The sequence below is a fragment of the Genypterus blacodes genome, unplaced genomic scaffold (genome assembly GCF_046128005.1).
Source record: "Genypterus blacodes isolate CSIRO-AG114 ecotype Tasmania unplaced genomic scaffold, CSIRO-AGI_Gbla_v1 ptg000240l_1, whole genome shotgun sequence".
NCBI lineage: Eukaryota > Metazoa > Chordata > Actinopteri > Ophidiiformes > Ophidiidae > Genypterus > Genypterus blacodes.
The window spans coordinates 562627-575135 of NW_027467038.1; the positions used below are offsets into that span (position 1 = coordinate 562627).

Sequence of the window (12509 nt, forward strand, 5' to 3'; positions counted from 1 at the left end):
CTGTGCTGACGAGGAAACAAGACTGCAGGTGTGTACAGAGCCTCGACTGACAACATATTTGAGAAACATGCTTCAGGAACTAGATACAAACAAAGAATGTATATATCTTGGTGAATCTAATCTGAATTGGGCAGAGAAAAATACTTGAAGCTAAAAACCCTTACCAATCAATTAACACTTAACTCAATAATTAGGCATTTGCAATTGGTAGACAATCGGTGCAATTCAGCTAAATGTGTTGGCTCGTTTCTTTAGCACTGTCCAGATGTTTTAGATCCGTGCTGAGCTCCTTTGACTTTCCAAGTCCATGTCCAACACATTTAGCTGAATTGCATCTGTTCTGTCAAGAGGAGTGGTCAAAGATTCAACCAGAAGCTTGTGGGTGGCTACCATAAGTGCCTAACTGGCCATGGGACATGTAACCAAATATTAGCATTGCTGTAAATTCATAAAAAACCAAACTTCATGAATGTGTTTGTGACAAAGACGTATGTGCTCCAATCACTCTGTGACAGGAAAAATGAGTTGTAGAAACTATTGGAGTTAACTCAAGACTGCCATGACATACATGTTCTTTACGTGTTCTTTAAGTGTATGAAAACCTTTGACCCCACACCCACAAACACACACGACTGAATCATCAGTAAAGCTCAGGGTTTTTATGGAGCCTAGAACATGTGAAATCTGAACTGAATGGATCAAATTATACAGATCAGACTGAAACGACCTCGTGGGGCATCATAAAAGGTTTCGCTCCTCTGATGTCCACTAACTGTAGGAACAAGATGAATTGCTGAATAAACTGTTCCTTCTGTAATTGGAGTGTGTGTGTGTGTGTGTGTGTGTGTGTGTGTGTGTGTGTGTGTGTGTGTGTGTGTGTGTGTGTGTGTGTGTGTGTGTGTGTGTGTGTGTGTGTGTGTGCGCATGCAGGGTTATAAACAAGCACCGTTCTTCCAATCGTCTCCAAACTTGGCAGAAACACTGTTCAGGGGTCCAGCATGAGCACAGGCTGTTCTTCAGGTCATTCACATTTTTATTTTATGTTTTATTTGCAACAAATGCAACGCTTAATTGTAGTGGGAGGTGGGGGCCATGTATAGATGACATCATCAAGAGTGATGTCACATCTGACAGAGGAGCTATAAGATGGTGTCATTCTTCTAAATATAGATTCTCATCCGTTTTTGAGTCATTTAATATGTTTCTATATTTAGAAACAACAACGGTGAGAGAAACTGTGTGGCTACATCCTGAATACCGTTCGATCTGCTGCCCCAGCGCTCCCTGCCGGAACGACAGCTCCCACAGGGCCAGTAAGACCTTTTCTTCTTCCCAAACAAGGACTTCACCTTTTCAATCATATGCAAACTCTTTTAAAACCTTACACCTTCATGTGTGACATTCAGCAGACAGACATTCAGCAGACAGACATTCAGCAGACAGACAGAGACAGAGAGAGCTAGAGAGATAGGCAGATAGAACAACATATACAACATACAGTTTTACAAACACCCACATTCCATTCTTGCCTCCCCTCTAACCTTTATGAGGAAGTGTGACCCAGTTAGGTTCAGTCTTCTATTCTATTGTCGCTCTTTCCTGTGGGGCAAACCAATGGCACACTATGTCCACGGCTGCCGTACAACTAGAACAACGTTGAAGTTCGACCATAAAATATGTATAACTTTGATAGATACAATTGAATTTGCCTCTCAGTAAAAGTGGATGTCCACTTGAAGGTGTTAGTCCCTTTGATACAAACTCGGAGTGGAACCAGAACACAACAACCCACATCTAGCTGCTGGAGACTTCATCCATTGCTCTTGTTAATGCACTCAAGAAATATAAACACCAAGTCAAGATAGCCAGCATGAACAAATGACTGAAGCCGAACACAATCCACACTGCGCCGGTGGAGCACAAACTGTTCTGGCAGACATTATGTCTTTTCTATGTTGTTGTAAGTCACACTAGGGGAAAGAACAAAACTGTTGCTGGGTCCGTTTCCCTGTATCAGAGAGACCACCAAACCCAGTATGAAAGATCCTGTGAACAGAGGAGGGAATAATGGTTTCCAGTGTTCTTGAACCACTGAGTCACTGAAAGTCTTGCTGCTTTTCACCCTCACAACAATGATCAAAGGCAAAGCTCCAGCTCAGGCCATGTTCATACATCAGTCCTTCTCTGTTTTCCTCCTTTATTTGGTCATTTGCTTGTATTGTCTGCGAGGGTCCTGGGGGCTCAGACGAACCGTAACGTAACAACTAGACCAAATGTCACAGCTTTGAAGGCCCTGGAGCTGCCGGCTGTGTCCCCATGTAGTCTGACTATGCATGGAAGTTGCAGTCCCACGCAGTGCGTGAGAAAGCAAATCCAACACTGGTTCACTTATGGGCTCCATCAAAACAATGTGATCAGTCACCAAATCCAAGACACTAAAGAACCATCATCTGATACAGTACTTTCTGGATCACTCAGTGCATTTACACTTTCTGATGTCATGTCTACACCTTAAAGCAACAGACATTGGAACCAATTGCAGCTCTCTTGCTCTGAATGCCAGGCCTAGATTATGCAATTTTAAATAGATTTTTGCTGTGTGCATTTCCTCATTGGCAGAGTCGCCTCATACTGAAGTTGCGCAACACCTCATGGTGACTCAGACTAGTTGACACAACTGGTGTAGTGACTGGGCACAGTTGGCAAACGTATCCGTGATCTAATTACATCTTCTCTTCTGTTACCGCAGCGGTAGACAGTTTTTCTTGTACTGTCATTACGCAACACTGTTCCATGTACTTTGTTACTCCCAAGCTTAATCAGACTCCACTGGTTGCTTGGTGTAAGAAGCTTTACGTTCCAGGCTGCAGACAAGTTTCTGGTTTATTCAAATACACAACTTCCAATCTAAGGTAGATATCTGAAAAGGGTTCAGAAACCATGACGATGGCTCAGCAAACCCAAATGTGATCCACATGCCAGTTGTTTCTGGCGGTGGCCGACTCCGGGGAGGAGATATTCTGACAGAGCGGGTATAATAGCACTTTCACATCTGTTCAGTAACTAAGCCGTCTAACCCTGGGGACATCAAGGCACCAACGCTAGAATTAGGCCTGGTTGAAGTGGCAAACTAACCCGGGAGAACGCAGAGAAAAGCAGTCATTTTAACGTGCCGCGTCTGAGCCCAGTGCATAATTAAACACAGGCGATGGCTGATGACAGACAAACGCTCTGACGCTGACGACTTCCTGACACAAAACCATCATAAAGGAACTCGGTGGAGGCAGAATGCGAAGCCTGTAGTGAGACGTGACAACAATTTTAAGTGTGTGAATCTGGACTAGACAAACAAACAAACAAACAAACAAACAAACAAACACAGAAACACACAGACGGAACGCTGCTGCTATCATTTGAGTTCATCCCTTCTATGCAAATGAGTTGCTCATTGGCTCACTGGGTCTAGATTTCCTTGGTATACAGTCCCACTTCTGCATTACTACCTGCACCTGTTCCTTTACTGGCCATGTTCCTGGACTAATCAATAGGAACGTTCTAGCATGTTTGATATTGGATTATATTACACATCATATTTCTATTATACATCATATTTCTGTTCCATCCTTCTAAGTGGGCGCAACAGCAGATTGACAAATTTTCCTGCAGGAAAAATGCATGCGGGAAACAATACAGGCAGCAGGTTTTGCCTCAGCCTGTATTTTTGAACTGTATGCAACTCCCACTCGTCTGCCGCTCCACATACAACACACAAAGACTTAAATGTCACAAAGTGTGTCAAGGTGCATCCAGCGAAGCTCGTCTGAAGCCACAGCTCACTGGGTCTGCTGTACGAATGTACAATTGCTGCCTCTTGTCTTTGTTACTCAGTCAATACTCCTGCTTTACGGTCACACACTGCTCAGTGACTCTTATGAGCAAAGCAAAGGGCCATTAACATACTGCCGATATGCCATGTCAGGAGATTAGGAGTGTTTTACACGCTAATGCCTTCTTGGTTAGTGATGCCCAAGGGGAATTGAGAGATTTGAGTGGTTGTGTGTGTGTGTGTGTGTGTTCCAAAACAGCCGCCTCTATTGTGCCTGTTTGGACTCTTTGCATCTCCAAACACAGCACTTTGAACTGAGGCTGACCAGGATACAAGGTGACCGAGCGGTGCTGGAGCTCTGCATGAGCCCAGCCACTGTCCCAGCATGCATTATTCACCACACACACACACACTATCCAGTTCCAAGTTGGCTATCTTGTGGTGGTTGTTAGGCGGAGCTGATGGTTCTGCAGTCAGATCCAAGAGGCACCAAGGATCCTTCAGCACCTTCTTGGAATCCTCCAGAAAATAAATAAAAGTTCTATCTCAACATTATTTGAGGGCTCTAGTGAATGTAAGTTTATAAGTAGGACACTATTATTCACAGTGTCCCTCTTTAAATGAGCAGTAAGTCATCTTTTTTATAGGAGCTTCATCTCAAATGGGGCTATTTGACTCTGACATGGTTGCTGACTTAATACATTGTAGAGTCCCTGACTTCTAAACAACACAACCACCCTGTTATTGTCCAACACAGGCGCTTAGATCAGGATATGCCAGCAGCCTGCAGGACAGACAACTTGGTTAACTTACTTGTATCGAGTCGTTCGCCATCGTTGTTGGTTCTGGTCCGCTTCCTGTCACTCGGGCTCCACGTTAAGAGAGAGAATAACAGATCAAACCGTGTGAGCTTCTCCCCTGTGTGACTTATCTCAACTACTAACTGTCCGCTGACACAAAGGCAAACAGTCGGGAGGTAATCCGCATTGTTGGCTCTGCCTGGCCGCGCCTGAATGGATCCTCCCCGTGTTCGCTTATAAACCGTCGTTCAGAGCTCACTCACTTTAGCACACAAATGTTTCCACGCTATGCACGTTTATTAGAAAGGATCCGAACCCCGCTGGTGAGCTCCGGATTCATTTCTATCCTGTGCGATTCTTGCCATTCAACAGCTAGCAAGAAGCCCCTACAAAGCCCGGCTGCGGTCCTCCGTCATGCCCTGCCCAAACGCTGATAAGTCTCATCCACACACACGGAATGAAAGAAGCCGGCTCCCCCTCCCTCGCCTCTTCTCTCCCGGTAACATCCGTGGAACGTGAACACGCCTCTCGGTCCCCTTGTCTGTATCACATGCAGCGATAAAAATGAAGAAAGCCGCCTGTCAGCACGCAAAGCGGAGTAAAATCCAAGGCCTGGTCGGTTTGTTAATCCCCCAACTGGGACGAAACAGTGTAAAAACGTGCGCGGACGATAACGTCGTTATTTTGTGACGTGACGCGGCTCGAGCGCAGACAACATCAGTTGGCGTCCGGCGGCGGGAGGCGAACTGCTAACCACTTGTACGCCAGACACGGTGCGCGCGCCCACGAGGCTCATGCAAATGCCGCGCGGCCGTTCATTGGTCCAGCGCTGGGCGTCGGGAGCGCGCCGGGGAGCGTCACGTGACCGCGGACCAGCTATTGTTGTCAGGAACTGGAACTTTGATGAACCAACTGTTGATCGAGACGTGTGTGTGCGTGTGTGCGTGTGAGACAGGTGTTGGATCAGCATGCACCGCGTTCCAGATTTAGTTGCAAGTGGATTATAAAATCATTGTGTTCTAATGTAGACATCTCCGGTTCTCATCGTAAATCATTTCGATCACAGCCCTTCTATTAGTTAATATGGCTCCCTTTCATTAATTCATTAATTTATCTTTATAAACCCAAATCGCTTCCTTCCGGTCTCATCCCTCTCTTGTAGGTCGAGCAGTCATATCGCACCTCATTGGTTCACGTTCTCATTTTCGGTTATGCCTCTTTTATGTGATACAAAAAGTCTTTCAGGTACCCAAAGCGTCACAGGACACTGCAATACCGTCTCCGGCCCCTAGGGTAAAGTCACTGCAAACAGCCTCTATTGAACCTATTCAGGTGACATGACAGCTGGTCAAGTGATCACAGGGCCAAAACATACACAGACCACTTTCACACACACACTCCATAGGGGGCACCGCAGGCAGCCAGCGCCCATGGAGCAGGTTGGGGTTTGGTGCTTTGCTCAAGAGCACCTTGGCAGTGCCCTGGAGGTAAACAGGCAACTGCCCACCCTCCAGTTCCCAAGCTGAGTCCCCTATGGAGTGAGCAACTGCCGGCCCTGTACTCTCTGTACGCCATTATGGGTCTGATAAGCTCCTGTTTACAGATGAATCCATGCTTTAAAACAGAAGTTGAACTGATTGAACTGAAGGGCATTGGTGCTTGTGTGTGTGTGTGTGTGTGTGTGTGCTGATGTGTGGGAGAGAGAAAGAGGTGTGGTTAAGTTAGAGGACGTTATGGCTGCTGAATGTGCGTCTTTGTAAGTTTTGACAGATGAGTTGAACTGGACAACATTTGTATAACTGATTTGCAAAATGAAAATGTCAAGGCTGAATGTCAGGAAGACACAATGACCCAGAGGACAAACTCGGCTCAGGTTATCATAATGCACACGGACTACGTGGAATTTGTGATTTTTAAAGGTTTATCTTTGCAAAATGTGCAGCTTGTGCAGGATAGGACAGAAAAAAACCCCACATTTATCACAATTTGTTAATCACACAATAACAATCTTGTCTTTTTTCATAAAGTTGACAGAAGTGCATAAACTCATACCAGTTTGTTTTTTTAAAATATATATATAAAAAAATTCTTTTTCAATGCACTTATTTAACATGATATTCATTATTGATAGTTTAATGTTGCAATCAGTTATAATTTATTTATTGTTGTTATTGTTCGTTATAAACACATGTCTTAACTGATAATTAATTGTGCATAGTCACTTACTGGATAAATAATTACATCATTAATTTATCAAAAGTTTGTCCGTTCACTTCTAGCGCACACAAACTGCCACCACCAACCGCAAGCTAGTTAGCATGAGAAGAACGTAAGTCACCGTAAACCACAGCGAGCTAACGCTCAAACTTAACGGTTGCCTGTTTAAATGAAACGTAATGTATTTTTTTGCACCATACTTGAGTATTAATTGCATTTTGAATTAATCTTTCGATTTAGACGCAGTAACTGAACTGTAACTCAAAACTAGCTTATGTCGTTGGCATTTGTAAAGTTTATATTTCAATTTATTTAGCTAGTTATCATCTGGTTAATAACAGACCGACCAACATACTCGCGGGGGATAACGTTTAAAAATGAAAATTGAAGTAATTTGTCGATCTGAAATTCGATGTTTTCCTTTTCTTTCTTGAAATAAGGAGTAAATTATGTTTGAAATGATTATTTATCACATTAAATGAAACCTAAACGTTCTTCAGAGCTGAAGTTGGTTTGTGTTGTTTTGGCGCCCTCAGACGGTGAAGTGCCGCACTGCAGCTCAGACTGTGAGATGGACAATGCAAACACAGTCCCGCTCCAGTTCCTGATGCCCACCCTGCTCAGGAGAGCCAACGACTTATACGTCAGCCTTCTGAAGTGGTAAGGTCCCAACACACTGATTTCACCTAAGTGTTCTAGCTGTTTTGTTATATTACGTGCTGTTTATGCACCAAAAACCGATGCCAGACAATCGTTTTTTATTTTATTTGTGCTTGTTTTGCTGAAGGGTACAAGTAATGTGAATTGAGGAATAGTGGAAGTTATCCCTTTTATACTTTATTTGAAATCCATTCTATTTTTGTAGCAACTGTTTATGTGTCCAAACTAAATAAGTCAAGAAAAGAAGCAATACAGAACTGAATTTTCTTCCATTTTACAACAAAATGTTTCCATTCAGGAATTGTAATACTCAAGTCCCTCGCTTGCATGGAACTGAGTCAGAGGGCCAGGCCGTGGATCAGAACCGCCCGCCACAGGACACTCTTACTGTCCTGGTGGAGTTCCTGTACGCCTGTCAGCCTTGCTTCAACTACCTGGAAGCCACCGCCCGGAGCACCGAGTACCAGCACTTCCCACCGTCCGACAGCAGACGTCTTCTGGTTTGTAAATATATATGGCATTACAAAAATCACGTTTAGAGAAAAGTCCTAACTACAGGGCTGCTCATTAAGAGTTCATACCTCCACCAAGGCCCAACAGTCCTGACTACTAGACCATGACCCCCCCCCCCCCCCCCCCCCCCCCCCCCCGACAAACACACAAACTTCATTCTACCATTTCCGTGTCCAAAGTTCAGCTCAGTTGGTGTTTCATTTTTTGCGATGATATTTTCTTTGACTTTGTCTCTTTCTTCACCCAGCTGTTGGAAAACAACATTTTAAGGGAGACGCAATGTTTACTGACATTTCTGTTGTGCGAATACCTCAAGAAGGTTGTCAACTGTTACAAGCTAATTGCAATGTGTGTGTGTGTGTGTGTGTGCGCGAGCAGTTGTTGTACTTCTCACAGGAGCTGAGTAATAGGGTGGAACAGCTGGTGTTGAACTTGGCCCGCTTCAATCACATCTGTTTGGAAGAGTCACACCCTCACAGGTACGTGTATACACACACACACACACACACACACCAAGTTACACTGCTGCTGTCATTTTAATGATCTATTCTAAATGTCTTCATTTCATTTCCTGCCACATCTGCATCAGAACATGCACCTGTTCCTCCTCTGCCCTCTCTCTCCATGCTGTCACCCTCTGATGCTGACTTTCTGTCTGTACTAACAGCAGTTCCTTTCTTCTCAGTGTGAGCAACAGCAGAATGTGAAGAATGTAACCTGTAAATGTCCGCCTGTGTTTAAACGTCTCAGTTCCTAGTTGCCAACACATTCTCTTCCTCCCTCCTCTTACTGCACCTGTCCGCCTCTTCCTTTCTTGAGAAACACGTGTCCTTAGATTTTCTATTCCAAACTCTTCCCGCTCAGTCACCTTGCTAAGGCTCTCCTCCGCCGTTTGCCTTCCCAGCCTGACCCACTTCTGCACCGGCCGGTTCCGGTTCGACCACCTGAGGGTGAGCTCCTTCCGCTACGCCATGGCGGTGCCGTATTTGGCCAACGCCGACTCCGGCTGGTTCAAACGCATGCGCTGGAACGTGGAAAGATGCAGACACAAGGCCGGAAGTGAACAGGCGACGGGGAGAGAGGAAGTCATCAGCACAGAGTAGTGAGTGAGGCTGAGTGAGGAGAGGGGATGCAGGAGAGAGAGACACACACACACACACACACACACAGCAACATTTGTAGTCTAGCTTAAGAAGTCAATGGAGCTCCAGCACATTCTTGTATCTGTTCTTACTTTGTGTGTGTGTGTGTGTGTGTGTGTTCCATTCAGCTACTTCCTTTGCTATGAGGATGTTCTGGACATAAAGAGAAACCTCTATGGGGCAAACGGGTATAAATTTGAGAGGATGTGGACGATCGGTCAGTGGATCCAGCTGAGGCCCGACCCCACCAGAGAGAACATCCGTGAATGGTACACAACTCAACACAACACAACATCCTTCTCTCAGTCTGCTGGGTGAAGACATAAAGAAGTTGTTGGTTCATGACTCTGACTTTAATTATGATCTCTCTCAGGATTCTGTCTGGGCTCCTCCAGGCGAGCTACAAGAGGCTGCTGTATCTGGGCGAAGTGGAACCGACTGCTTCCGTAGCCACAGATTACCTCATGCAGCTGCTGGTGGACCAGCAGGCAACAGAACCCGAGTTGCCCAGAGGCGCCGGGTTTTGCGTCTCCTGTCGGCAGTTCTGCGGCCCCGGTCGCTGGTTTTGCGACACCTGTAAGCAGTTTGACCAAGATTAGAGCCAATCAGCATCTTGTTCCACATGCAGCTCCCATGACAACACAACTCTTTCAACTCTTTCAGTCAAATGTTGTGCAACTGTGTTTTACTTTCCTCATTGCATGGTTTTGTTGTAAATGCTACAGTGTGTTTCAGCACTTTATTTTATACCTTGTGTTTGGATTTCGCAATACTTTTCATTTATAGGTTTATAGAAACATCTTGGTGTCGTTTGAGTTAAAAAACAAACAAAACAGAAAATGTTACTAAAAAATGTTTTTTTTATTTCACATGAAACGATGCATCAAAATAGTTACACAATCACAAATCTTTGTCCATCACATGGGGAAGTTTACATATTTAGAAGGAGCTGCCATGATGTGGGTCCCACACACACTTTACTTCATTCCAACAGGAACACCAAACCATTTCAATTAGAACATATAGGCCTCATTTCATTTCCAATAAATATACAAAATGGAAGTTAATTCATCATCTTGAACCCGAGTGTCAAGTTTAGCTTCCTGTGCCGAGTTTGATCTCACACCAAACGTTTTGTGTGAGTGTTTTCCAGTGGACAGATGAGGAAAGACAACTTTCAAAGAATAACATCTACTGTTTAAAACCAATATCCTTCATTCTCTATTTCAATAAAAATCTATACCCTCTACAGTACAAAACTCCAGTGGTTTCCCTTCATTACAGTGATCAGGCTCTCAGCAGTCTTGACGTACACATATATGTTTACAAAACAATAGAGATATGTTTGAGCGACACACACACGAGTGAAAAGTCCAGCTTTGACAAACGCAGAGTATTCCGTGTCTCCTGTGTCCAGGAGAACAGGAATGTAAATAGACACGGACTGGAATGTACCAAGCTTCATATGCATACACAGCTGCTTACTTCTCACATATACGGACTAAGACACTTGACACATAAGCAGCATGTGGTTAGAAAATTGTCTTTGCCGAATCCAGTTGCGGTAAGGTTTACAGAACCCCACGCAAAATCGGCTCCCTTATTTTTATACGGTGGCTCAGACACACAATTTAAATTCTTGTTGGTCGCACAATTCAACTTTGATGCTGTTAAACTGGAGATCAAAGGCATTAAGACAGGAAGTGACTTATGAAAAAAGTGTTTCTAAGTAAAATGTCACCAGATCTCTGTGCGCTCCAGTCGGATCTTAACTGGGCCTCAGGAAACGTTTCTCCCTGATTCAGCCTCAAAGAATTCCTTCATCCTCAGCAGTGGAACACACAGCATTGCCAAAGAGATCAAAATCACTGACAGACAAACAAACACACACATATTCAGACAACAAGAGTGCCACACAGGCATAATGCACACATCCAGTGAGACCACACACACTCCTGTACTGTACTTCATCACAGTTTTTACAACATCAAACAGTGATGTCATCCCCAGCCCTTCACACTGCGTCCACCATCGCCGCCACGTCGCCTCACAGCAGTATCGGTTCAACCCAGAGTTCATCGGCCGTGTTTTCAAGTTTACAGTGTTTGTGTGTGTGTGTGCCGGACTTACACACGCCACAAGGCCTTGTTTGATTACATATCTATTCGCTCTTTAGTGTGAGGCGGTGGCTAAATTAACCAAAAATAACATTTGGGTCGGGATGAGGAGATAAAAAACAATTAGACCCATAAATGTCATCTTTCTGAAAAAATAATCTTCAGTAGTATTTACTTTAAAATCACCGCTCAACAAACTCCATCTAACATGCACAGTGCACGGCGGTAAAAGCCTCCACACACACTCCAGTGTCTCAAAGGGAAAAGCTGCTCAGTCGGGGTTAACGTCTGATAAACTGGGATCCATTCTGAACTCATTCGCCCGTGTAGATAGTGAAGTCGTTTTGAAACCCATCGGTTACAACAATGTGTGTGTAGAAGGTTTGAGCTACGACGGCTACAGAGGAGCCACACCTGCCAGTCCACTGAGCCCAGCTACATAGTGGCCACTTGGCACAGTCGGTGGGGAAATCTATGGTGCAGAAGTTTGGCAAAGAAAAGAAAAAGTGTCCAGTTCAAGCCTGTAGTTCAATCAACAGTGTAGCGTGTGTGAGGTAAGAGAGACGGTGGTGTGTTACAGTGTGATGTCGTGTTTACTTGGTCTACAGGAAATGTGGCACAGATGTGAACGAGGAACGAATCGGGGGCCACTGTTGGGTTTCTTCTTTTTAAATAGAGATTTCAAAAATAAAGTTGTCATATTTGGAGGAAAAACATTTCAAATAAGCCTTTAACATTCACAAAATATTATGAATTCATTCTAAATATATTTTTCCAACAGTGGCCGTCCTCTGCGTTCTGCTTGGTTGTTATTAACGCCACCCAACATCAACCGGGGCCTTAAAGCCAGAGTCAAGTTTACTATACCCCTGAACCCAAACGACCCCGTGTGCTGCTTGGGCTCCATTCAAAACAAGAAGGTCCTCATCTTCTTCATCCGGTGTCAGAGAGCAAGCATGCTTAGTGGGCACACAGCCTGGGCGTGTCCCTGTGCGACGTGTGCTTCTTCATACAGTACATTTAGAAATCTACAGCACCAGTGTATGTATGCATCTATAGAGCTGCATGTCAATCATCTCATTATCCATACAGTATCACTCCTTAGTGCAGTTCCACCCCCCCCCACTCTATTGTTTTTAAAATTTCAATGAGCTCACAATCAGTAACACAAATCTTTTTAGCAACTCTATCGTTTCTAAGATGTCTGTTGCTTGCTCGTTGTTTTCCCTTATTG

The 12509-nt window shown here is 44.4% G+C and overlaps 2 protein-coding genes across 2 annotated transcripts in view; one reads left to right on the top strand and one right to left on the bottom strand.

Moving 5' to 3' along the window:
• Nucleotides 1-5400, bottom strand: part of pkn1a (protein kinase N1a) — a 32571-nt gene extending 27171 nt beyond the window's left edge. Inside the window, exon 1 of the mRNA XM_076171149.1 lies at nt 4640-5400. Coding sequence (XP_076027264.1) covers nt 4640-4660 — 21 coding nt within the window. The 5' untranslated portion in view covers nt 4661-5400. The remainder of the gene's footprint in view (nt 1-4639) is intronic.
• A 2367-nt stretch (nt 5401-7767) lies between these two features.
• cunh19orf67 (chromosome unknown C19orf67 homolog) lies at nt 7768-10186 on the top strand. The gene is made up of 5 exons (XM_076171195.1): nt 7768-8003; nt 8395-8495; nt 8921-9118; nt 9287-9427; nt 9532-10186. The coding sequence occupies exons 1-5, from the start codon at nt 7788-7790 to the stop codon at nt 9755-9757; spliced, it is 882 nt and encodes a 293-aa protein (XP_076027310.1). The 5' UTR covers nt 7768-7787; the 3' UTR covers nt 9758-10186.
• The last annotated feature ends 2323 nt before the right edge of the window (nt 10187-12509 follow it).

Coding starts and splice junctions, on each gene's coding strand:
- cunh19orf67 (XM_076171195.1), top strand. CDS start 7,788: ATGTTTCCATTCAGGAATTGTAATACTCAAGTCCCTCGCTTGCATGGA. Junction 8,004..8,394: donor CCGACAGCAGACGTCTTCTG/GTTTGTAAATAT, acceptor GTGCGCGAGCAG/TTGTTGTACTTCTCACAGGA. Junction 8,496..8,920: donor GAAGAGTCACACCCTCACAG/GTACGTGTATAC, acceptor TTGCCTTCCCAG/CCTGACCCACTTCTGCACCG.